Source organism: Pyrgilauda ruficollis, unplaced genomic scaffold, assembly GCF_017590135.1.
Source record: "Pyrgilauda ruficollis isolate IOZ18807 unplaced genomic scaffold, ASM1759013v1 scaffold38, whole genome shotgun sequence".
Lineage (NCBI taxonomy): Eukaryota > Metazoa > Chordata > Aves > Passeriformes > Passeridae > Pyrgilauda > Pyrgilauda ruficollis.
Genome location: NW_024525267.1, coordinates 8,176,860 through 8,201,234, shown reverse-complemented (window position 1 = coordinate 8,201,234; position 24,375 = coordinate 8,176,860). Strand labels below are relative to the sequence as shown.

General features: G+C 39.8%; 1 protein-coding gene across 3 annotated transcripts in view; it reads left to right on the top strand.

Annotated features, from left to right (window-relative positions):
- SYNE2 (spectrin repeat containing nuclear envelope protein 2) overlaps positions 1–24,375 on the top strand; it is a 175,985-nt gene that overhangs the window by 71,226 nt on the left and 80,384 nt on the right. For 2 of the 3 annotated variants that reach the window (XM_041476401.1, XM_041476399.1), the window contains exons 47-62: positions 985–1,131; positions 4,018–4,173; positions 4,515–4,771; positions 5,850–7,959; positions 8,603–8,925; positions 9,598–9,742; positions 10,126–10,341; positions 10,709–10,974; positions 11,698–11,854; positions 13,724–13,879; positions 16,531–16,671; positions 16,998–17,180; positions 17,696–17,833; positions 18,864–19,049; positions 20,015–20,137; positions 21,413–21,595. In XM_041476401.1, coding sequence (XP_041332335.1) covers positions 985–1,131; positions 4,018–4,173; positions 4,515–4,771; positions 5,850–7,959; positions 8,603–8,925; positions 9,598–9,742; positions 10,126–10,341; positions 10,709–10,974; positions 11,698–11,854; positions 13,724–13,879; positions 16,531–16,671; positions 16,998–17,180; positions 17,696–17,833; positions 18,864–19,049; positions 20,015–20,137; positions 21,413–21,595 — 4,887 coding nt within the window. The remainder of the gene's footprint in view (positions 1–984; positions 1,132–4,017; positions 4,174–4,514; positions 4,772–5,849; positions 7,960–8,602; positions 8,926–9,597; positions 9,743–10,125; positions 10,342–10,708; positions 10,975–11,697; positions 11,855–13,723; positions 13,880–16,530; positions 16,672–16,997; positions 17,181–17,695; positions 17,834–18,863; positions 19,050–20,014; positions 20,138–21,412; positions 21,596–24,375) is intronic. The other variant, XM_041476402.1, reaches the window with a different exon arrangement.

Here is a 24,375-nt window from a genome sequence, read left to right as displayed (position 1 = left end):
ATGTATCCAGTTTAGTTGCTGTGGGGATGATACTACTAAGAAATGAGTGAGAAAAGCCTCAAGTTTACACTGAGCTACTTTAGTCTGATGTGATACTTAGTATGTGGTCACTCACTTAATTCTTTCCTGTAGATTTAAAATTAGTATAGAGGGAGGTTTTTTTCTTTAGTGGTTGGCTGAGGATCATTCCAAGGGATATTGCATTCCAAGTCACCTGGATGTATTGTGAAATCTGCTGACCATTTTGCCTGAATGCTGTTGTTGTGCTTGACTTGCTTTCTAGATTTCTTATTTACATGTTTACTTTGCATGTGTGAGGCTGCATTTGAGATGCTGTGCCCTCTGTGGTGCGCCCTGGTACAAGGGGAATTTTGACACCCAGAGCAGTGTTTAGGAGCTGGAGCCAGAATGAGTGGGAAGAGGCCAAGTTCCTCTTGGAGATGAAAATACTGCCAAGGGTCTTGTTGCTGTCATCCCCTCCCTGAAGAGGGGAGGTGTTATAGAGCCAGACTCTTCTCAGAATCTCAGTTTTAGCAGACTCTGTGTGATACTGAAACCTCCATCCAGCAAATCTCCAGGTTACCCACAGGACTATCCTGCCTGGGTTTCTAAACAGACACTCTCTGTCTACAGTACAAGTCCTCAGGAAAAAGCTAAACTTTTAAAAAATCCATTCAAGACTGTGTCCAGGAATGCATAATTCAAGGTCCCTGCTTAAAATAATGAAATATGAACTGTGTAGGTCAGAACACTTGTAATTTATTCTAAAAATTTATAACAAAATTACAGCACTGCTTCTTGTAAGTGGTTTCCTTTGCAATAACCTTGCTCACAGTAAATTATGAGATGTAATTATGGTTTTCCTCATCTACCTATAATTATGGGCTTCATAACTTTCTCATCTCAAGCACTGTAATTACTACTCAGCAGGTTTGATTAGAGCTTTTTGATTACTGGTTTCTTTTGTTTTTCTTACACCAAAAGGAGGAACCTAGAGATGTTGAGAATCAGTCATATAGAGAAGATGGGGGACAGGTTCAACAGAAGCTGTGCCAGAAAGGTCAGGTCCTGGAATCTGCAGCCGCTGAGAAAGATGGTCTGGGATCAAATCCCCCAGTTCGTGCACAGGAGGTAACCCTGCTATTTCAAGTGAAATGTGCCACTTGTTCAATTTTTGTTTCCACGTGGGCCTCAGCTGAAGTTGTTTTAAAAGAAGAGACAATTACTCATATCAAAATCAAGACCATTGCATATAGATCTTATTTATGTCCATTATAGTTCTGAACTTCATCCAAAGTACTTGCCACATCATAATTTTCTGTGGATCTGTTCAAAAGAGATTTCACCATAGTTTTTAGAGCCATCATAATCAGTCCTTATGATATTTAGAGTTTCTCTTCAAACTGTTAATCAACACAAACTTCGTTCCATGTTATTACAGTCAGCTATGATAGCTTTGCTGTTGTAAGGAAGGCAGATCAGAGAACTGAAATCCAAGGGTGATCCAGCATAAGAAAATAAATGAAATAAAGCAGAGAAAGGAGAAGGGATTCAAGTGGAATTAATGACAAGTTACATTACTGAATGACTTTACTATGTCCACTCTTCTTTAAGAGTAAAGGAGTTACATCACAAATGCCCTGTGACTGTTGGACACCACATTCTAAATTTGAAGGTAGGGCTAATCTAATCTTCCTGGTGAATCTATAGGCAGGTCCACAGCTGGCCTGTCCATGTGCAGGTCTTACCTGGGGCTTGCACATCTGCAACATCTCCCAAGGACTTGCACATCTGCAAAATCTCCCAAAATCCCAACTCTTGGGACTTGGAAGAAGTCCCTACTGACTGGAAGCTAGCAGTGTTATTTCAATTCACAAAAAGGGTGTGAGGGAAGATCCAGTGAACTACAGACTTGTTAGACTAACCTCTGTTCCTGGGAAAATTATGGAGGTCATGCTGTGTACTACTAAAAGGCATTTCAGGAACAATGCAATCATCATGGAATCATTTAGGTAGGAAAAGACTTCAAAGACCATGAAGTCCAACCATTAATGCAGTACCAAGCTCACCACTAGACCATGTCCCCAAGTGCCACAGGGACACATCTTTTAAATCCCTCCAGGGATGGAAACCCACCACTGCCCTGGGTAGCCTATTCCAGTGCCTGGCCACCCTTTCAGTGAAGGAATCTTTCCTAAAATCCAGTCTAAACCTCCAGTGGCACAGGTTGAGGCCATTTCTTCCTCTCCTGTCACTTGTTACCTGGGAAAAGAGACCAACCCCACTTGTCTGCATTGTCCTGTCAGGGAGTTGTAAAGAGTGATAAGGTCTCCGTGGAGCCTCTTCTTCTCCAGGCTGAACAACCCCAGACTTGTGCTCCAGACCCTTCCCAGCTCCATTGCCCTTCTCTGGACACACTCCAGCACCTCAAGGTCTTTCATGTAGTGAGGGGCCCGAAACTGGACACAGAATTTGAGGTGCAGCCTCCCCTGTCTGTATCCATGGAGGCAGTGCCACAGTGTGCAATGAGAACATCACACAAACAAGCAAAACAAGTACACAGCAAGGTTTTTCTAAAAGTCAGGACACTTCTCTGTGTCTTTTGATGTGTTGATATTTCAATCTGGTGAAGTGGATTTCCTCCTTTCTGTGTGATAGCTTAGCTGAGTTTTAATGCTTACTTCAGTTCTATGGCACTCCAAAGTCTCTTGAGATTAAATCTTATGTCTGAATTGATACAACTGTTATGGTTATGTACACAGAGAAATTGAAAAGTTCTCCAACTGACTACTTCATGAGTGGCCTCTTCAGTTTTGACTGAAAATAACCAAGAGTTCAAATGAAGAGAACAATTCTTCTCTGAGAATTTGTACTATGTGCTGTATCTTTCCCACACTTGAAAGCAGGTATATTTTGCATAGCTCATGACCCATGAAGGGACAGATGACAGCGACAGCTTACAGTGATAGCTGGCTGCTTCTAGTAAAAAACAGTGTCTGAAGTAGCAATACATGAAGTTTATCAGACAAGAATTTTTTTTACTGTTGCTGATTTTAGATGTTATTACCATGGAGAGGCTCACACTGCAGTAATAACTGTATTTATATACATTCACTCATAAATTTTATACACGGAACAGATTATCAGATAGAGACAGGTACTGGGAGAAGGGAAATGCAGAAAGATTTTTAAGGGATCATCACGTGACCCAACTAGCTGTGAGCTTTCATTTCTGATGCTATCTGGAATAGCTGAAGGTGATGTTAAACCTGGGCCCAGCCCAAGTGACTTGTCCTTCTGTCATGGGAATCACAGGCACTGCCAGGGACTGGCTCTGGAGCCTCGTGATCCTCCCCACCCTGACTGAGACATGACTCCCTCCTGCTCATGTCTTACAGAGGATTTTGGATAGCACTTGTGACAGTCATGGCTTTGTGTCGCAGCCAGGCTGCTTCATGCATGAGCTGCCCTGTGAAGAAGAGCTGAAGAGGTGTCCTGGTGAAGGACACAGCAGGGTTGTCAGGGCAGGTGCTGAGCAGAAGGAATGTGCGTGTGAGGAGAGGATAAAGTTCCATGAATACATAAGAAAGAGAGGGAGAAGACACAACAGACCTGTGAATTTATCAGGAGCAGAGTGTGTGCAGGGAGGATGTGATGTGATGGGAATACATAAGAAAGAGAGGGAGAAGACACAACAGACCTGTGAATTTATCAGGAGCAGAGGTGTGTGCAGGGAGGATGTTATTTGAAGGTGGGGATGCCAGAGTTTCACTAGAAATGATGTGCAGAGATTTCAAAGCTATCTGAGCGATGCTGACAGGATGGGGTGACTGCAGGGGTGGGGGACAGTGATGGAGTTTCCAGTTTCTGGTCCTGATTGATCCACAGAGGATATGGGGGAAGCCACAGCAGGATTTAACAACCCCAGCATGGCTTAAACACGTGAAGCAAAGTGCTGCAGTCAGAAAACTTACTGGTTTAGACCCTTCAGAATAAGAATCTTGTTTTGTGTTGTAGGACACAGGTGCAGAAGTGGTTGTCCAGAAGGAACTATTTCCTGGAGTGCAAGTAAACAATGAATATTTTGAAGAGGAACAAAAGGTCAATGAGCTGAAAAATGAAGTGGCTGAACTGGATATGGTGCTTATAAATGAGCAACTAAAAGAGCTGGAGGTATGGAAACTGCAAACCATTCCTCATTTTTAATGTAGTGGCACACTTGCAGAATTGTGATTCACTTGGGCAAACCAAAGCTGTTGCCCAGAGCCTTATCTGAGTTTTAACTGCACAATTAGTCAGTTTGTCTGCAAACAGCATGCCTTGATGCATGTCCATGTAAATCCCATAGTTTGTACTGCTCTTCCAGTGTGCAGTGATACACCTAGGATGCTCCTTTGCCTGTGGATGAGCAGGAATATGTTTGTAGGTGAATCAGCTGTATTTCATGTTGAAAGCTGAGAGTCCTTAAGATCATCCTTTAATCCCCTCTCTCTCTGTGGTGGGCTTGATTGTAGAATTTAAAAACTGAGCTGGAAACGTGGAAAGCAAAGTCTCTGTGCCATGGTGAAGAAGCAATTCCCAATGGAACAGGATCAAACGGAGCAGAGCTGCAAACCGTGGAGCCCTGCTGGGACAGGCTGCTCCAGGAACTGGAAGCTGTTAAGGCAGTGAAGCAACAACAGTGCTGTTTAATTAATGAATACCAGAAAAATCTTTCTGCTGCACAATCTTCCATGAAAAATTTGTCAACAGAAAAAGATAACATAAAAATGTAAGTATAGTGGAGGGGTTTGGTTAAGAGGTTGCAGAACAAATATGGTTCTATGCTGAATTTTGTGACATGCTTCAGTAATGCTCAGACAAGTGTATGGAGTTATGTCCATTTCAAGAGAACCTTTAGGGGTTTGTAAGTTTGTGAACAGAGTTAAGCAGAAGAATTTCTGGTGGCTCTCTGCTATCCTTAAACAACATCTTCTCTCTTTATTCCATAGGCAAAACAAAGAAGTAGTTGCTGGGCTAAAAACCTACAAAAATCCATCTTAAAACATATTTTTTAAAAATGTGGCAGATGTGAAATACTCATTTTTCTTTAGGGATTCGTTAATTCTAGGTTTTTTCTGAATTAAATATCTCTTTATTCTGAAAACTAACCTTACTTGATAGTAAAAATTCCATGGCAGTAAGTAAGTCTACATTTCCAATTCAGAGGTAACCAATGCACAAAAAATACTTACTGTGTTTTGTGAATTAGTCTTCAAAACATAGAACGAATTTGTCATGGTAATGTACCAAAATAATTTGAAAACATTTAAAACTTAAGAAATTGTTAATTTACAGCAAAGATATTAAAAAAATGTAATAAAAATCCATCTGCTAAATGTATTTTAGGTGAGCATTTTAAAATACTCCTAGAAATAAAAGATAAGTAGATTCATTTGGAAGAGTTTACCTTGCATGAATGGAAAATTCTCAGTTTTTTATAACCAAGTTTTATCTTCATTGTCAACCAGAAGTTACTATAAAATGTTGTTAATTCACTTAGAGAACAGTGTGCTGATTTTTAAAATGAGGGCTACATTCTATATTAGTAGATACTGCAATTTTAGAGAACATATAGTAGAACATATCTTTTTTGCACAGATATGTATGAATAGTGAGTGCTCTATAGATAAGCAAGAAATAACAATACTGCAAGGTTGGTTAGGGAATTCCTAAGAGAACATTGAGAGGTATGTGTGATTAAGTGAATAAAATTAGTGACTTGTGCTCTAAACAGTGAAATTTGTTTTTAAGAAGTCTGTGTATAAGGAGAATTCATTATTTTTAAACACCACTCATGTTTTTGCCAGGGGCCCTATGAACAACACAGTTCTTCTGGAGAAAATTAAGGCATGCATAGAGTCCTTACAGAAAGAAAGAGATGTCTTAAACCAGTTGCAAAGTCAGCAAGAAGTTTTATCTCAGCATTTGACATGCATGGATAAAGTGTTGACAGAGAGCCAAATGAGGCAGCTGGAGCACTGGTGGCAGCACATGGAACAAGCAGTGCAAAAGAAACATGATCAGGTTGTGGCAGAAATTGATGAATTTAACCTGCTTATGAATAAAGCACGGGATATTCAGAGGCTGATACAAGAACAGTATTTGCAAGCAGAGTTACCTTCCTCAGCTGCAGGAAAAGCCAAAGACCCTCTCATTTGGACCACAGAGTTACAGGACATTAAACATGGTCTTTCTCTATTAAAAAGGAGGATTGATCTGCAGATGAAAAGAATTTGGAGTGATCAAGAGAAGGTGGCTTTGGAGAACTCTATACAGGATTTGCAGAGCAAATTGGAAGCATTATCAGCACAACAAACTCCTCAAGAGGACATTCAGACCACTGGTCCTGCTCTCATGAAACATGAAATGATGAAGAGGCTGAAAGAAAATATTTCCTGGGTCAAAGATTCACTGTCCCACCTTGATCAGAAAGCTGCACTTTTCCCCAGTGATGTCAAATCACAGATCAGAAATTGTCAGCTTATGAACACAGACATCCTGAACAGAGAACCTGTGATTGTATCCCTGGATTATGGGCTCCAGCACATTCTTCCCAGCTTGGAGCCAGAGGAGGTCTCTGATATGACCTTCCTTTTGCAAACATTGAAGAACTCGTACAAGGCTCTTGTTTTAAAATCTGCTCAAAGATTGCAGCACTTGGAGCTCCAGCTGGAGGAGAGGGAAAGACTCACTGCAGAAATAGACAAAGTTCACTCTCAGCTTCGCAAAGCTGAGCTGATGGCCAGGCCTGACCCAAACCAAAACAGCACCTGCTCAGAGCTGGTAAGCCAACAAGGCATTCTAAAGGAGATGCTAAAGGACATACAGGAAATAGAAGGGCTTATCTCGTCCCACTGTAAAGAGAGTCAGGTCACAGCTGGGCAGCTGAGCCTGTCTGAACAGCTCTTCTTGATTGATCAGTTAAGAAGTCTGAAGAATAGAGCAAGGAAGACACAGAGGCAAATTCAAAGTAAACTTCATGAAGTAGAACAAAAGACAGCTGTCTCCAGAGAGTTTGCTGAAGGAATAGTTTCATTGCAGCAGGATCTTGATGACCTGCAAGATGGTGAAATGAACCTGAAAGATGATGAATCAGTACGTGCCAAGCAGGGACTGAAGGACAAATGCAAAGCACTGAAAGAAAAAGTGTTAGCTTTTCAGTCAAGTTTGTCACAAGTAATGAAGTACAAGGAAATATTTGAATGTGTTGGTCTGAAATGGGACTCACTGCAATTGGATGAATTGCAAGCTAAATTTTCTAAAATTAAAAATAAAATTAAAGAGAAAATAATACACTTGGAGAACATTGTTAGGGAATGGGATAAGATTCAAGGGTTGCTAGATGAAATCCAGACTGTGACATCCACTGTAAGAAAAGAAGCTAATATCCTAAATGATAGTTCCAGCTCTTCTCCTGCTGCGAATGTGATATCTGCACAGATTCTGTTGCAGGCAGTTCAACAAATCTTGTACTTAACCCAGGAGGCAGCAAATCAAATAAACAAAAATGAGGTATTTGATACATCATTCAAAGAATCTAAGAGGAAAGAAATAAAGAGCCTGGAGAAAAACGTTGAAGAATTAAAGCAGTTTCTTCAAAACTTGGTCTCTGGGCTACAGAGTGTAAACAAAGAAGGTAGCCAGGATGAAGTAGAAAATATATTCCACATCATAAGGCATATTCAATTAGAACTCCAGCAGCCACTTGTGATAGACATAAATACAATGCAGGATGAAAAGCTGCGATGGGAAGCAATTCAGAATATGATGGAAGGAAAGTTTTCTGCTCTTAAATGTATAATGGAAAAAGAGAGGGAAAAACAAGAAGAGAAATCTCCTGCTGCTGCTATAGAAATAAAGTCAGAGACACTGCAAGGCTATGAAGCACAACTGAAGGCAGACATTGCTGCCCGTGTTGTAAGTATATTTAATGGAAGTGAACTATTGACATATGCCTTATCCCAATAATTAGATTAGGTGTCTGTGACTGTGGCATTTTTATTTTTGTGATTCACATCCTCATTTATTCTAACACCTGAATTGGCCTGTGATCATCTCCACATTGGTGGATAGGATGGGAATCCTGACAGAAACTAAGGATACAAAGAAAGTTGTGCTCACTTTGATTGTAGTCAATCAGTGAGGATTAGCACAAGAAAGGAATGGTAAAGAGGAGGAAGGAAAAGGCTGTGTTGAAATATTCAGCTGAAGAGAGACTGGGTGCAGTCACCTTGTGAGGCAACATCTTCAATAGTGACTGATAAAAAATCCAAGCACCTTGTTTCTACTATAGAGAGAAGCTTTAGCAGTTGGGAGTGATCAAGAGGATTAAAGCACAGGTCAAGCCAATGTGATCAGGAATGGTGAACATAATTCCTGTTCTGAGGGCAATAAACACGTGGGTTACAGCACAGCTCTGTGACTACATAAGTAGCAAATGTGTTTGCCACATGTCCTCCCTCACCTCCTCAGCCAAGTGTAAAATTTTAAGGCCATGTGGTGATCCAGAGGAGCACAACAGTCTTATTTTGTTGTTCCTTTCTCTTTTTAATGCTTTCAGAATGCTCTGGAGGAGGCATGTAAGGCTGGTGAGCTTTACACCAAGGCCCTTCAGAGGGCTGCCAATTTCCTGGAGGACTGTGAAGCTCCAGCCCAAGCTGCTGCTGCAGAGCTCTGTAGCTCAGTGGAGATCTGTCAGACTCCACACTGGAAAGAGGAAGAGTTCAACTCTGCAAAGGCTGACTTAGAAAACCTTCACTCCAGGCTGAAAAACCTAGTGAAGCCAGAAGACAAAGTATGTCTGGAAAATGCTGTAACAGAACTGATGGAAAGGAGCTTGGCATTAAGGAAGAAGGCTCAAAGAAAGGAAGCTGATGAGCAGAGGTGGGTTTAAAGGACCTCCATACATCTTGTTCCTTATTGTGAGAAACCAAAAATAATCCAGTGTTGTTCCTGCTCTGATAGAAATTCAGGTAGTCAGAAATTCCAGCAGCATTCCTGTTGTTCTCAGGTGTGGTTGTTAAGGAAGGAAAATTTCCAGACAATAGCCATATTGCTACTAGTTTACAGCGCAGTCACTTCTTGTATATTCCAAAATGTGGGGCTTGAGTGAGACTCATGGGGTGCCCAAATCAAAGAAAGCACATTTCTAGTCTCTAATGCAGTGCTGGTGGAGGTTAGAGTAGTTTTCTGAGGGTCCCATATTCATGTTTTTCATAGGCTGTTCTGATGGCTTGGGAAGGTAAAACCAAACAAGGCAGAGGCTGTAGTTTCCTTCCTTCAGGTACAGAAGAAATCTGGAGGGCCTTCAGATACATGCATAGAAAAAGTTTGGAAGAATAAAGGATTTTTAAACTGCTTGATCATGATCCAGTGATCAGTACCTCAAGTATCAAACCTGAAGTGTTTAACAAATGCTAATTGACAATAACTTGCAAAACAGTCAGGACTAGAAGTTCATAAGGTTTTTTAAAACTTGTATTCTGTTGGGCCTTCCGGTTGGAGAGAGGAACAACAACAATAAATTTTAATTGATCCATTCATTGTTTCATGCAGGTATTTTGAAAAACACCAAAGCTACAAAGAAACCAAAGATAAAGTATGTGATAATCTTAAGAAGCTGGAAAAGATGCTTAGACAGTCTTTGTCTAAGATTCCAATGTCTTATAAAGAAGCTTTGGAGCATTTGGAAGAAAGCAAGGTAAGAAAGGCTCTGAGGAACTAGAAAAGCTTGTGCAAAACTAATGCAGCTATGCATACCATGTGACTTCATAGTAGGGAGAAGTGGAATTCTTTATCCTATATTTATGTGTATGTAAAACCACAGAATGTATTGATATATACTTGTTAAAGGACCTGGTATGTGAAATGAGTGTATCTTACTGCTGTAGAAATGAGACATTTTATTTGCTGCATCTTTCTCTACAGTCTTAGCCAACAGAACTCCCTCATTATGACCATATTTTAGCAGCTCAGTGTAGTGATTGCCATTTTCCTAGAGGATCCTAATCATGTTACTGAATACTTCATGACTACTCCTGACTGTAGTATTTTATTTATTGATGTGTTTGTTTTTCCTGTAAGATTTTAGTCTCCAGCATTGACTCTGCTGAAGAGGATCTGGTGAAGCTGAGGCAGATCTCTGGAGAGATGATGAGGTTATGCAGAGGAAGTGACAGGGCCCTGGGCAGGATTGTTACAGTGCTGTGGGAAAACTGGCTGGGTTTGCTTGAGGCAGCCAAAGGGCTGGAAATTACCTGTGAAGAACTAAAGCAGGAATGGAAATTCATCAATGAAGAGGTGAGTTTCTTAACATCTGTAAGTTTGGGGGGTGGAGATGGGACTGTGAGTAAAATGGCCTGTGAAGGGCTGAGATCAGGGCAGAACATCATTTCCCACCCACTGCTCAGTTACCCCCACCCTTTCTTGAACCCAGAGTCAGAAAAGGTGGGGATATTTATTCAGTCCTCTGAACCCAGAGCAGCTCTGCACAGGGTAATGTGCTTTGTTAAAGCAAACTCAGAGGTTTTTTCACACTTCAAAGGTTCAAGTTCTGACTGTGTAATTCCCAGTAGTCAGTCACCCATGTGAGTAAATGCATAATGTAACTTCAGCTGGTGGAACAAAACAACACTTTATCTCATGCTCTGCCATGGTGTTTACCTAGCTGGAACGAGAAACAATAATTCTCGATAAGCTCCAGGAAGAACAGCCAGAAAGCCTTAAAGAGAAGGAAAAGGCCACCAGAGAGGAGCTGGTGGAGTTACTTGATTTTGTGAACTCATTTGAAGAGAACATCAACCAGCAACAGCTCCTCTTACTCTTGCTTCTTCACCGGATAAGAAACCTCCTGAATGCACCTGAAGATGCTGAGGGGGAAGCTGCCCTCCCTGCCTTGTGTGAGATAAAGGCAATGCAGGAGCGCTGTAAGAAGTAAGTGGTGTGAAACTTCTGTTGAAGGTATGAGATAGGACTATTCACAAGCACAGGGTTTTACTGGATATCAAAGAATATATGAAAGCTGTAATGCAGGGTCAGAGCAAATGCTTCATCTCACCCTTCTGCTGTCTCCAGTATGGGCATTGGGGAATGTTTAGAGAGCAGACCTGAGCCAGGCCGTATGCTCTGGGGACTGCAATTTGTTTTCAAATGCAGTAGGAGTCAAGGAACAATAGTCAGTTTTAGAGGTTCCAAGTGCTTGTGATTTTTAAGATTTTCCACTTTTAGGAAAATCAGACCTTGTGCATTTTGCAGCAATGCAACTTCCATCTGAGTGCCACTGTCTAAAATTCTCCCCAAATGTTTTTTTTACAAATCTGATGATTGTATTCACCCTTCTCTGGGTTTGCTTTTGGGCATGGTAATCTTTGTGAACATCATCTGCTCTGCCAGCATCTTCAGGCTGAGAACCTGTCCTCTGCTGTTTAAATATGCCTGCTCTCTGGTTTGGTCTACCAAATAGCACTATCTGAGGACTCACTTTAAAGAAACTAAGATAAAGCAACATAAAACTCACAGATTTAATAGCAGAAAACCTCCCTAAGTTACAGACAAATGTGGTTCTGGATATATACCTACAAAATATCTGTGTTAAGCATGCTCTTTGCTCCTACTTAGAGTCTAAAACTAAGTATTCTTTCTGGTCATCTTGCATAGGTTGTACAAAAAAGCTCAAGACCATAAAGATTCTGTGAAAGCTGAGATTCAAGAGAGGAACAAGGTCACTGAAGAAATAAGTGCTGTGACAAATGCATTACAGAATGCTGCATCTGTGCTATTGCAGGATGCTGATGGAAAGGCAGAACAGCTGGAGGTTGGTAACAGCTCTAAACCCATGAGCTAGCATTGCTGTGGTGGGACCTTGGATTTGTCTAAAAGGGCTGGTTTTCTATTTAAAATTATTTAGAATTAGAATGTAGAGTTGTGTCTGCTTTTTTACTGAGTTCTTTGTGTCCAGAAGGAAATTTTCCTACTGCAGGTGGTTTATGCCTGCTCTTTTCCCTCACATCCAAACTTTGCTACTCTGAGCACCTAAAACTTACCCAAGAGTGAGTTAAGACCTTGTTCCTGTTTCTAACAGCAATGACACAAGTAAATGCTATCAGAAATCCCATCAAATGATCTCTTTTTAGCAGTATCTCACAGCAGGCCTGTTCCTTTAGAGAAGATTGAGCTGAAAGGATTGAAGAATTCATTAATTTTACATAGTCCAAACACAGTTGAGCCAAAATCTGCAGGGCAATTTCATCCCTTACTTCCAAAGAAAATCTAGTTCCTATGAAATTTATAGCATTAGTCAGGACTCCACTGCACCTATTGAGTGGAAATAGCTATTTCATTTTGAGATGACAAACCTGATTTGGTTTGGCAAAAGTTTTAAATTCACCTACACAGATGACAAGGGGGAAGTGTTATTGTCTCATCCCTTAGGAGAAAATTGGGAAGGTTTTGGTAGGTACCTGCTTTCCAGCTAAATAATCTGTGAAATGTGAACATGCAGTAATACACAGAAACCAGTTTGCAGGGACATGCTTTGTTTTGGAGTCCAGAGTTGTAACTGATTCTTTCCAGTTCAGGTCAGGGAATCTCTGAACTCCCATAAATATTGGCACAATCTTAATTGGGCCATTTGACAACAGCAGCCTTCTCCCTGAGAGAATGAGGCACACAGCTGTTTCATGGTTTTGAGGATTTGGGTTTTTTTAATATCAGACCCAGTCGTTGTGGGATGACAGGAAATAAATCAATCTCAGTGACTTACATATTTCTTCTGTCTGTGGCATTTGTGTGAAGGAAAAGATTCCCAGGTGAAGACTGTGAATTAGTGGATTACCATTACTCCTGATTGAAAAAGCAAAGGCAGTTAATTTTAGTGTCTTTCATTGCCTGGTAGAAGGCTTGGATAATTTTTCCCGAATAACTTGAGTTAACATTTGAGTTTCTCAAACAGCTGAGCACAAGGGAAAGGAACCATAAAGCCAGCAAACAGAACATTTCAACTTGAAACTCTAGAAAACCTTCCAAACAAATGAATTTCTTCATTCTTCCTGCAGGAGGACTTAGCTTGGATTTTATTTCTAGGCCACAGGCTGTAGAGAGTTGTTCAAGTTTCTTTTATCTCATAAAACGCACATTCTTTGTGCAGAACTGGAAACTACTGTTTTGAGAGGAGCCTGCTGTGCTGCTCTGCGTAATTGCCTGAAAGCAGACACTTCAGCCTGAAACCTGTTGCTTTTTGTGGCCTTTGTCTTGTTTATAATAATGAAGGGATGGACGTTGGCTATTAAACTCTTTGAAAGGGAAAAATGCACTTTTGGCAAAAGGGAGAGCACAGAGGTTAACATTTAATCATAGGAGCTCTTGAGATGGTCGCTTTGCGGTGGCTGTCAATGAAGATCAGTGCGTCACTTCCCCAGCATGGAGCAGTATCAGGTTTAATTAATTCTTACAGATTGAAAAGCATCATTTGATTAAATGAGTCAGTATTGCTTAGAGTTTATCTGCTTGCAGAGGTAATCTAATCAGGTTTGATATCACAAACCAAATTTTTCCAAACCATAATCATGGTAGGAAATATAAAACACATTATGTATGTGTGTATATGCACATATATAAGTACATATACACACATGCACTCAGTAAAAACTGGGTAAAACTGCTGAAGTTACTCTTAATTTTGTAGGAGCTTCAGAGTGTGATTGGCAAAGAGAGTCAAGCTCTGGAGGATATCATGGAGAAACTTCGGATCAAGTATTCTGAAATGTACACAATAGTCCCTGCAGAGATCCAAACACAGCTGGAGGACTGCAAGAAGGTCTTGCACGACCTAGAAGAGAAGGTAACTGTTGATGTGGTTTTCATATTCGTCTATTTGCAATGTATAAATATTCCTCATGCTTAGGCCTCTATTTTTAGAATAATCTTATGGTAAGCAATGTCAATATAACATTTTTATTTTTTAAAATTAAAAATGGACATGGCAGAATCTTTAGCAATGATTTTTAATATTATATGGATGCTGTCTTCTATCCAATCTGAGTCTTAAATGGGGAACTAGTAGTCAAAAGTTGATTGCAAAGTTTGCATAGCTTAAATAAGAAAATATTTTCAGAACTAGGCTAGACATGGGCTTTGAAGTAGGATTTTTTAAAAATGCAATTTGCACGTGGTAGGGTATCATGACATGGTTCTTTTTACCACCTCTGAAAACATGGTCACCTTCCTTTAAAATTTGGGAATTTAAATAATTGAATCCCATTGCATCAGGTTTTTGCAATATATTCTATCTACAAGGGATATAAGTAGTTAGCTGAAAGCAAAATTGAGCAAAAACGGACTAATACTCTGAGTTTGGGGTCAAATTTTTAGCCTGATACAATTACCATCATTACTTACTCATTTGTGTTATTTTAAAAATGAAAAAGAAACCCTTTCGGTTCTCATATTTCAGAAATAATAATGTTTAATCCTAGTTTTTAAAGTTAAATCTCAGTTAATTTGATACAATTTGAAAGTTTAATAAAATAGTTTTGAAATCCAGTTACTTTTCAGCGTCTATCAAATTACTCATTTTATGTTATGTGAAATATTAAGCAGCATATTAACTAAAGCTTATGAGTTTTAATTTAGTTAACTTTATGGTTTCTGTTTCAAAATGGGACTAGTCTTTTCAGAACCAACAACTGGGAGGAGAGAAGGAAAACAAAATAGTGTTTATGCTTTGGGGTTTTTTTGTTGTTTACAGTTTCATTTACCAAGATATAAAAGGTTATCCCAAAGCACACATTACCTGTTGGAGTGAAAGAACTGGTCCTGGAAGCTAGATAACATTTGCTTTTCACATTTAGGTATTGGAAAACATTATAAATTACCTTGGAATTTTTCAATATGCATTTAGGAAAGAAAAAAAATCATGATGGAACTGGAGATCAGTTCAGTTACATATTAGGAGATACCAGCATGTGTTCAATTGAGTTGTCATATTTTAATGCCATTGTGCTTTCTTCTAAATCTGCAAACCAAAAAAAAAGAAAATAAATTGTACATTTGATGCCATAAATAATAAATTTTTATCCCAGTAAGAAGTATTGAAATTAAAATCCTGCTTTGCTGATGACCAAAGCATTGACAGACACAGTGTTTTTATCCTGAAGAAATCGATGAAATCAGTGCTTGATCTGTTTACCCATTTCCATCTGTGTCACATCACTCATACATGATTCTCTTTTGTTTTGTAAGCTGGCACTACAATTACAGACAATTTTCCATGTTTGTTATGTTCCAGGATAGTGGTAATGGTCAAGTGTTCAATGATTACAGCCTGAATTCCTTTTTCCAAAAAGCCTGAGGCACTAAGTGCAGACTGACTTCATAGATTTTGTGGTATAAGCAGGAATATTTCAGAGGAGCCCTCTAGTTATTTCTGTATATATTTATTGTGATTAATGAAATTTTATCAACACAGCATGTGGGTACTTTTTAGAGAGGTTGTGTTGGAATCTCTGAATGATCTTAATAAAATTAAGAAATGAGTAGATAATTTATTAACTAAAAATGGTTTAATTCCTCATCCCACAACAAGGATAAAGTATTTCAGTACTAGGAGCTTCAAACTAAAATAACTATTAAATTAAAGATCTTTGACATCAAGGCAGCATAAAACTGTTCAGTGTGCATTTCCCCCAAGTCCTAGGGCTGCAGCAGACCAAGAATTTACCGCAATTTAATGATTTCCTGGTGCTTTGCTGACCCTGGCAGCCAGCTGGGTTTAGTGAGAAAAGATGTCACTTTTGGGCAAGATCAAGGACTTCTCTCACTCCCTGCACTCCATCTAGTCCCTAGTAACCTGGTAGCTTATGCTGTGTTGCTCAGTCCTGTGCTCAGGCAATTACTCAGCTTCAGCATTGAGAGTTTTTATCTTTCCACAGAAAATCAGGCCCTCCAGTGCACCAATTTTTCATTTCTGTGGAGTCCTGCAGAGTGAAATTAAGTTCCTCAGACCTTTCTATTTTGGTGATAAATCTCCAAGTTTATATTGAGAAATTGGCTGTGCATTGATGCACTTGGATATTCCCTTATTTGTTACGTGGAAGTCACAGCTGTCAGCTGAGACATAAAGGTGTCATTCTGCCTTTCTTACAGCATAAATCCAAATGTGACCCTTCCCACCATGCAGCATGAGCAGCCTCTGTCAGAGATGAGAGCAGGGTGAGGCAAAGCACCCAGGGAGCTGCAGTGCCTCAGTGCTTCTTTCCTCAGGGTTTGCTTTTCTCAGCTAGGCACTTCTTAATGAGAGCAAATTAGTGAACAACGTGTAGATGTTGAACTTGCTCATGGTAATGCTTCTCCCTGCAAGTATAGCTCCATTCCAGTTTTTTTAACTGACTTGTCAAGAGAAACAAAAAGAATTTGAATATTTTTGGTAAGGTGATGCACAGAAACAAGCAGATCTTTGTAATCTCCCCCATTGTTTTCTCTTTGCTCTGTCAGGTTAGCTCTGAAATCTTGCAGAACTCTCCTCAGTATGTGCTGAAAAGAAAAGCAGAAGCTATTAACAATGGCCTTCAAGCTATTGAAAAGATGTTACAACAGAAGAGTGAAAACATTGCAAAAGCCAAAGAAGTTCAGAAGGTAATCTTGCCAAAAAAATAATCTGTGGGTGTTAAAAGATTTTTGGTTGTTTTTACAGAGCCTAGTTTAGCATAAAGTTCCATTCATTTTATGTTTGTAAAAGGAGAAGTACAAGCAAGCATTTAACTGGTGAATGGTTATCAATTCTTTCTCACAGGAAAATCCATGCTTTTTTCAACTGTGAATCACACCAGTAGATGCAAAGTGTTCTCTTCTCAACATGTCAGTTCTGAAACCTTTGCAATTCATGTCCCACATGAAGGAAAATTAATGCTGCTATCTTTGAGCCTCATGTTCTATTTCATTTCCCTTCTCTCCACATGCAGCAAATCTGGGATATGCTGGACCTGTGGCATTACAAACTCAATGAGCTAGATGCAGAAGTGCAGGATATAGTGGAGCAGAACTCCTGCCATGCACAGGAGCTGATGGACATCCTGGTGGCCCCCCTGCAGCAGTACCAGCAGGTCTCACAGCGTGCTGAACGCAGAACTGCCATTCTCAACAAGGTACCTGCACATGGAACAGCCTTTTAAAAATCCAATCCTGTGAAAAAAAACAGGCTGAGGGCTTTGTGTGAAACATACCAGAGGCTGTCAAATGAGTAGAGTCACTAGCCTGCTGTGGCAAGGCTGATTGTAGCTGGGGTTTCTGGAAGGGCTATCCCAAAGGACTGGCTCAAGCCATGGCTGAGGGGTTTGTATGGGGAATTCTTGCCCCTGGGTGGGTGTCGAGGTGGTTCTCTCACTCTGCTGATGGGTCTATTAAAGTGCCATTGCCATATAAATTGTGACAGTGCCCCCATGAAATGTAAATATGCCAGCACCAGAATTACTTTGGTGAGAGGGGATAGCCTGAAATCATTAAACTGTTTCAGAAAAATGGTTTTTATTTCACCTTGCTAATTTAACTGACCATGATGCAAATGCATCCTGTTTTTTTTAAATCTTGTTCATAGATAAATTTATCTTCGACAATGAAGCAACTGACGTGTGACTTTCTGTAAAATTCTGTCATTTCCTAGGCCACCAACAAGATGGAGGAATATAAGGAGCACTTAAAGAATGTGAAAGATTGGATAGAAAGCACCAACAGTTTGTTAAGAGCTGATGCTCAGCACGACTCTGCAAAAAGCTTACACAAGTATACTGATGAGCTCCAGGTAAGAGTTGATGCAGATAAATGCTCCTGTTGGCACTTGTTGCTCTGTACAGATGCAGTTTTCCATTCTTAATTGTTACTGACATAAGTAATTTACCATTTTCAGTAAATCATTTAAGTGAAAAATAGTTATAGTTTGACACTCATGAAATACAGATTTTTTTTGTGCTGGACACACCTGTCTTGTGCAAGTGCTGAACTGTTGTAAAATTTCCAGAAATGTGTGATTGTCTTCTGTAACCCTGCTGAGTGGCTATGGTTAGTTTTTACTGCCTGCATATATAGGATTCTTTCTGTATTTTATGTGAGCCAAAAAGGCAAAGTGCTGGTTTATTGATATCTGTGTGTTAGATGGAAACTTTGAGTTGTGGTTTGGAAAGCTGTGCTCACTGTTTCTTGAAGATAATTTTGATTGGTAATTTCAAAAACTGGATGTTTGTAATATTACAGGGAAGATTAAGGCCAGTGCCAAAAAACAATTCTGGCAATTTTATACTCAAAATTCAAGTTTTCTGTGCATCCACTCCTTTGAGAAAGGTGGTGTTCTAAACATAAATTTTTGTAGCAAGATTAGTAAGAATTCTTGACAGGAAGTAGCTGGCCATTCTGGGCTGATATGTTTCAAAAGCATGTGGCCACAATGGGGAGAATGTGATTTCCAAAACCCATGAATGTTTTTTGTGGCAAAAACTTATTGTCTCCTGTGCTTGTGAAATGGAACGTTTTGTTTGTCCTGGGCTGTGAAACCAGTGGATTTGGAAATGCACCCTGGGCTTGCATTAGTGTGGAAACATACATTCAGTCCTTTCCTTCACACACCACCCAGATAAATGGATCATTTCTTGCAGCCCTCACTGTTCCTCATGACAGTGTTCACTGCAGTTCATCCAGTTCATTGCAGAAGAAGAGACTTCACATCACACACAACTGGCCTGATACTTTTTGGAGCATTTTGTTCCTTCTAATCCTTACCTCTATAACTTTATTGTTCAGCAGTGATGTATCAAAATTAACTCCTGTTTTGTCTCCAGATGGCTTTGGAAGACTCAGAGCAAAAGCAAAATCTTCTGCATGGTATCTTCATGGAGCTGGAGGAACTGTCACCAGTCTTTGAAACTGACAGTGTAATGCAACAGCTGAATGAAATAGATGTTCAAGTAGCAGCTTTACAGCATGAGATTGCAGAGATTCTTCCACAAATCCTGCATGTGGCTGATGTAAGTCTGTGTGACCCAGAAGTGCCTTTTATCAGAGCTTCATCATATGTTAGGAAATGCAGGTTATATCACCTGCCTGGAAAACAGGGTGTAGTGCTGGTTGTTGTAGGTGTGCCAAGCAAGGAAATTAATTTTTTGTAAACAAACCTTCAGAAGGCATTTGGTAACTGATTAAGCTCTAAAGTTTGGGATTAGCACTGGAGGTAGGAGGAAAGGCTGGGAACCTGGGTTGGTTCAGCCCAGAGAAGCTTGGAGGTGAGAGGTTGATACTGCCTGCTGCTGTTTGCTGCTCCATGATGGGAGATGACAGCCAGGATTGGGCCAGGCTCTTCTTGGGGTGTTCAGCAAAAAGATGAGCAAAGGAAATCACATCTATGTAGTAGGAAGGATTTTAATTTCTTTTTTTTTTTTGGTGAAATTGGTCAAACACTAGATCAGGGGCTCCAAGCAGGAGCCCCACCTCAAGAGATACTCAAATCTCAACAGGATCAGACCCCAAGTACCCTGCTTTGATGGGTAGCAGAGACCTTTCAAAGTCCCTTCCAGCCTAATCTACTGTGTGAGAGTTCACAAAGAGCTGTCTGTGGGTTCCTTTTCTATCTTACATAAGTCTCTTCCTGCACCAGTGTAATTGTAGCACTTTCCTATTCTGATAACTATCACCACTGGAAAAATGTCTTCTCACTATTGGTGATTTCTAATGTGATTTTTTAAGAATATTTCAGTTCTATATTTTGGGTTTAAAACAGAACAGATGATCTTGAATACTTAATTCCTTTAGAAGTTATGACTAAAAGTAGTTTATAACAACTAGCCTTTTGACTGATAGCAATCCATTAACATAGCCTGCATATGCTGCGCTCATTTTTCAGTATTTCTTTTTCAATTTAAGTGAAAGACAGAAATTCAAGTTGGCTTTGGTGTTTGGGCTGTCTACAAATACTCTCTTTGTTCCCAAAATCTAGGAGTTGGATGCCATTGAATCTCATGTGAAAGTGTTTGAGAAGGATGTTGCAGAAATGAAGACAATCCTGTCATCAGAAGATCTTTTAGAATTTTCTCCTAAAGACCAACTTAAACATGGACAGGTCTGTGAAAACTCCTGATCAATGTAAACCCTGAGGTTTACATTGATCAGGAGTTTTTTCCTGATCAGTGTAAACCCTGAGGTGAGACTGTTGAGAGACCTTTTCAAGAAGCACAGTCACAGTTTGAACAAAACACTTGAAATTAAAGCACCGTTGAGAATATGTGCACAGGGAACTCGAGTGTGTAACTGAAGCACATGTCAGACATAGCTGCCACATTTGAGGATCTCCATTTTTTGGGAAGCTTATGGCCTCATTTTCAAGAGACACTTGCTGCACACCACGCCACTTGCCACCAAATGGAAATCTGAAGTTAGAAAATTAGGCCTTGTTTTTCCAAAAATTGAGGCAAAATTTAGCAGATGATTCTTCTGTTTCACACCACATACAGTCCACAGTGTTATCTGCCTAAAATACAAAAAGCATGGGTTCAGTTTCAGGTGAGGAATAAAAATGTCATCATACCTCTCATAGCGGTGTAACTCTCACAGCAAAGCTGTGCAGCTTGGTTACCCTGAGAATAATTTTGTAATAACTACATTACTTGGAAAAACTAAAGTAATATTTCTTCTGGAAAATGTGTCCACCTACTTCCTTACTGTAAAGCAAAGCCTGGATAGTACAAAAAATTCCTGATACTGTCTGCTTATGAATGAGAGAATAAGCATCTTTGTTTCCACTGGGGCATTTTAAAACAAAATCTACTTGAGAGGGAGTTTAACAAAAATGTTAGTAATTATAAGTCTTGTAGGTGGTTTGTATTTCTATTATTTTTTTCTTCTGGAGTTCCCTGCTGACTGGTTGGCTGGACAAAAGACAAAAACTAGAATTTGCCTAGAGAGACATCAAAGCATTTGCACCACTTTAACTGTCTTCACTGCCAGTGATGTTCTGCTTTGAAATGAGCTGCTTAGTAAATAGCCACTGATCTGAATGTGAGCCTTCTTTGTCACTGTGCAAACTTTGTCTATACAGCAAAAATAGAATTGTAAATATAACTTATATCTTTGTCTTGCTTTAGACAACCTCAACATGGATTTTCATTTATTTGTTCCAAGAGCAAGAATCACAAAATATTCTGAGTTTTAAGGGACCCACAAGGATCACAGAGTCCAACTCTTAACTGAATGGCCCATATGGAGATGAAAATTTCTTCCTTCTTGAATAGGAAACTCACCAAAGAGAACTTTCGGTCATAATTAGTGTAGTATAAATTTATGGTGTTGATTTTTCTAACTCAATATCTTACCCATCATCTCTGTTCTGTCCTGACAGGTTATACTTGAGCATGTTGGTCCCATGCAGAAAACTATTGTTCATATACAGTCCTATGAAGATGCTCTTCAGCTGCCAGGGCTGAAATTGCAACCTTTCTCAGTCTTCCAAAGAGCAAGACAACTCTTGAGAGAACTGAAGAAATTAGAAAAAATTACTAAGGAACAGAATGAGCTACTGGAGGTAATTGATACTCTTTTTTCTATGGTCGCTTGTACCCCCTTTTTTTAAAAGTAATTTTGATCTTTAAATAATATTGCTTTTGCAGCTATATAGTTACACCTACTGTGTCTTCTGTGTAATGGTTTGGGGATTTTTTTTTTTTGTTCTTTTTTCCTATTTAATTTCATCCTGCAGCAAAGCACACTGAATAGTCTTGACGTACATTACAGCTTTCCAGTTCAGTCACAGCTGACAGCATATGTAGAAGGAAGGAAGGCTCAGGTGTTGCACAGGTGGTTGAATTCCAATGTTAGATGCAGGCACTCACCAACTCCTGAAACTCACCTTGACCATGGAAATTCTTGTTGACAGCCATTAGAAAGCAATTGCTAACAGCAGGTCTTCTACTAATCCAAATCAGTGAGCCAGGAAAGTGGCCATTCCCTACAGCTGTGTTGTGGTTAATTCACTGTTTTGAGGCAGGCCAGCATGTGACAGGGGTCTTGGAGATGCTGCTGGCCAGGCTGGGGTTGGACACAGAGGGGAAACAGCAACAGGAGAAGGCAATGCTGGCAGGTCAGGGAGTGTTAACAGATGCTGCTGGCCAGGCTGGGTTTGGACACAGAGGGGAAACAGCAACAGGTCAGGGGCAGGTCAGGGAGTGTTAATGCAGGGGCAGGGAGAGTTAAGGAACAGCCCAAGCCTGAGGGAGCCTCTGTGCAGCACTTCACTGAGCAATGTGGTTGTACCAACTCAGGGAAGTTTTAATTCAGGAGCTGGTCATGCTCCAGTGCCCAGGCTGGAGGAAGTCTGGAGTTCTGTGACGCAGGTTCCCACAACAGCAGAGGAATTAAAACTCTCCTGTGGCCCATCCATTTTTTGGCAGGATGCTGACAGCACCTAGGAAAATGTTACATTATCTTTGTTGATTTGGTTTTCCTTAGCTATTAGGATAAAGCAGAATGCTTTAAAACATCTAGCTGGGCATTTCAGAGGCCAGGCAGACAAGTGGCAGCTAAAACGGGAATGTCTGTTTTTGATTTTCACTTTGAGAAGTTAAGAGCAGAACACAAAGAGAAAAACTCAAGCATGCCACATGACTAGTGCATGCTTGGAGTCAGAAAAAAGCAGTGACTATATTAGATCTGTATAATCCCTACAGTCTCCTTTATTTTTTTAGTCCATACAATTTCTTATGTCTAAAAAATGGATGTAGTAAAATGTACCTTTTTCAGAGTTACCAGATCAAATAATGGAGAATTTTCAAAACACCTTAAAAGCATCAGCAACAGGCTGCTTTCCATTTATCAGTTGTTGTAATGACACTTGTAACTGGCTTTTTGTGTAACATTAGGTCAAATTCTAGATTTTTCTCCTTTTTCTAAAGCTGTGACCTTTTTTTGCTCAGCATTTGCCTTTATCTTGTAGACACTCAACAATCTTTAGCTGAGTGAAATTTCTTTGTGAGAAAACAGATTGGAAAAATTGCAATTCTTGGCAGTTAGTGTATCAAACTGTGCAAAAGAGATTTTCCAGTGCAGTTGAATGGTTTGAATGCATCAGTACTACAATACAAGTGTAGCACCAGCTAAGGTGTAACAAAGGATGAAACCATTAAACCATGGCATTTTGAGTGCTGCATTAAAAAGGTGGTGAGAATCCTGCTAGAGAGGAAAGCAAATGACAGCCAAGCTCCCTGTACAAATGTATACATTTTTCCCCCCCCAGGATTAGTCTTTGGATGAGTTTGCCCATATTTTGTTATGGATGAGGCAATGGAATATTGCACCAGTAACTTTTGTATAATTAAGTTGCATTGTAATACCTGAAACAGTAAGTCAGAAAGAAAGGCTGTAATAGATACTGAAAATGCTCTGGGGCAGGAGTTTAAGTGACTTAGTTCTCTGTTGAATGTTGCCCTCTGTTTTTTTTTATTATGGCCTGTTAAGTTCCACACCTAAATAACGTCATCAGGAAGAAGATTTGGAAGCTACATCTGCTTCTACTGGTTTTCAGTGCAAGAGAGTGGTATTATTTGCATATCTGATGATTTACTGGTCTCATTTTCACTAAGCTCTTCCAAAACAAATATACTGTGGGTAGATGGACCTTTTCCATGGGCAAGTCTTCTGGAGTTACCACAATATGAGAAGAGCAACTGTTAACCAGGAAATAACTCAAAAGAAAGGCAAAACTTGTAGGAAGAAATCTAGTCTCATATATATGTCATAATTTGTTCTATTGCATAAAGGATAGAATCAGAGTTTCTTTTCCCTACTGAGTAGAAGGCAGAAACTAATTAATTATCTTTAGGTAAGTGGCTATATTCACATATTGGTCCATGACAGAAGACACTGGAGTATACAAAATATTCAGACTCTTTAGTTAGTCTAGGAAATTTGAGGTAGGACTCAATTTATTACTATATGAATAGGACTAAACAGTCCTATTCATATGGAATTTAAGGTGTAAGAGAATCTTCGTTTTAGGAGGTCTTCTTTTACTTTCTCATTAAAGTTGAGCAGAAGACCTATTAATTTTTCTTTCCTCTCTGATTCTTTGCCTGTGGCACTAAGATTATAGGCCACAAATACCTTCCCCTTCAAACTGGCTTTCTTTTTTTTTTAAGTGAGGAAAATAGTTTCTTCTCACTTCTAACATCTGTAAAATAATACTGGTTATTTGGAGCCTTATTAGCCTGCATTTTCTTGAGAGGGAGTGCTGCTATGAAGAAGTGACTGAAGAAATGGCCCTGTTGCTGTTGGTAGCAGGGGAGACTCTCTGCTCTGCAAGGCAGAGTC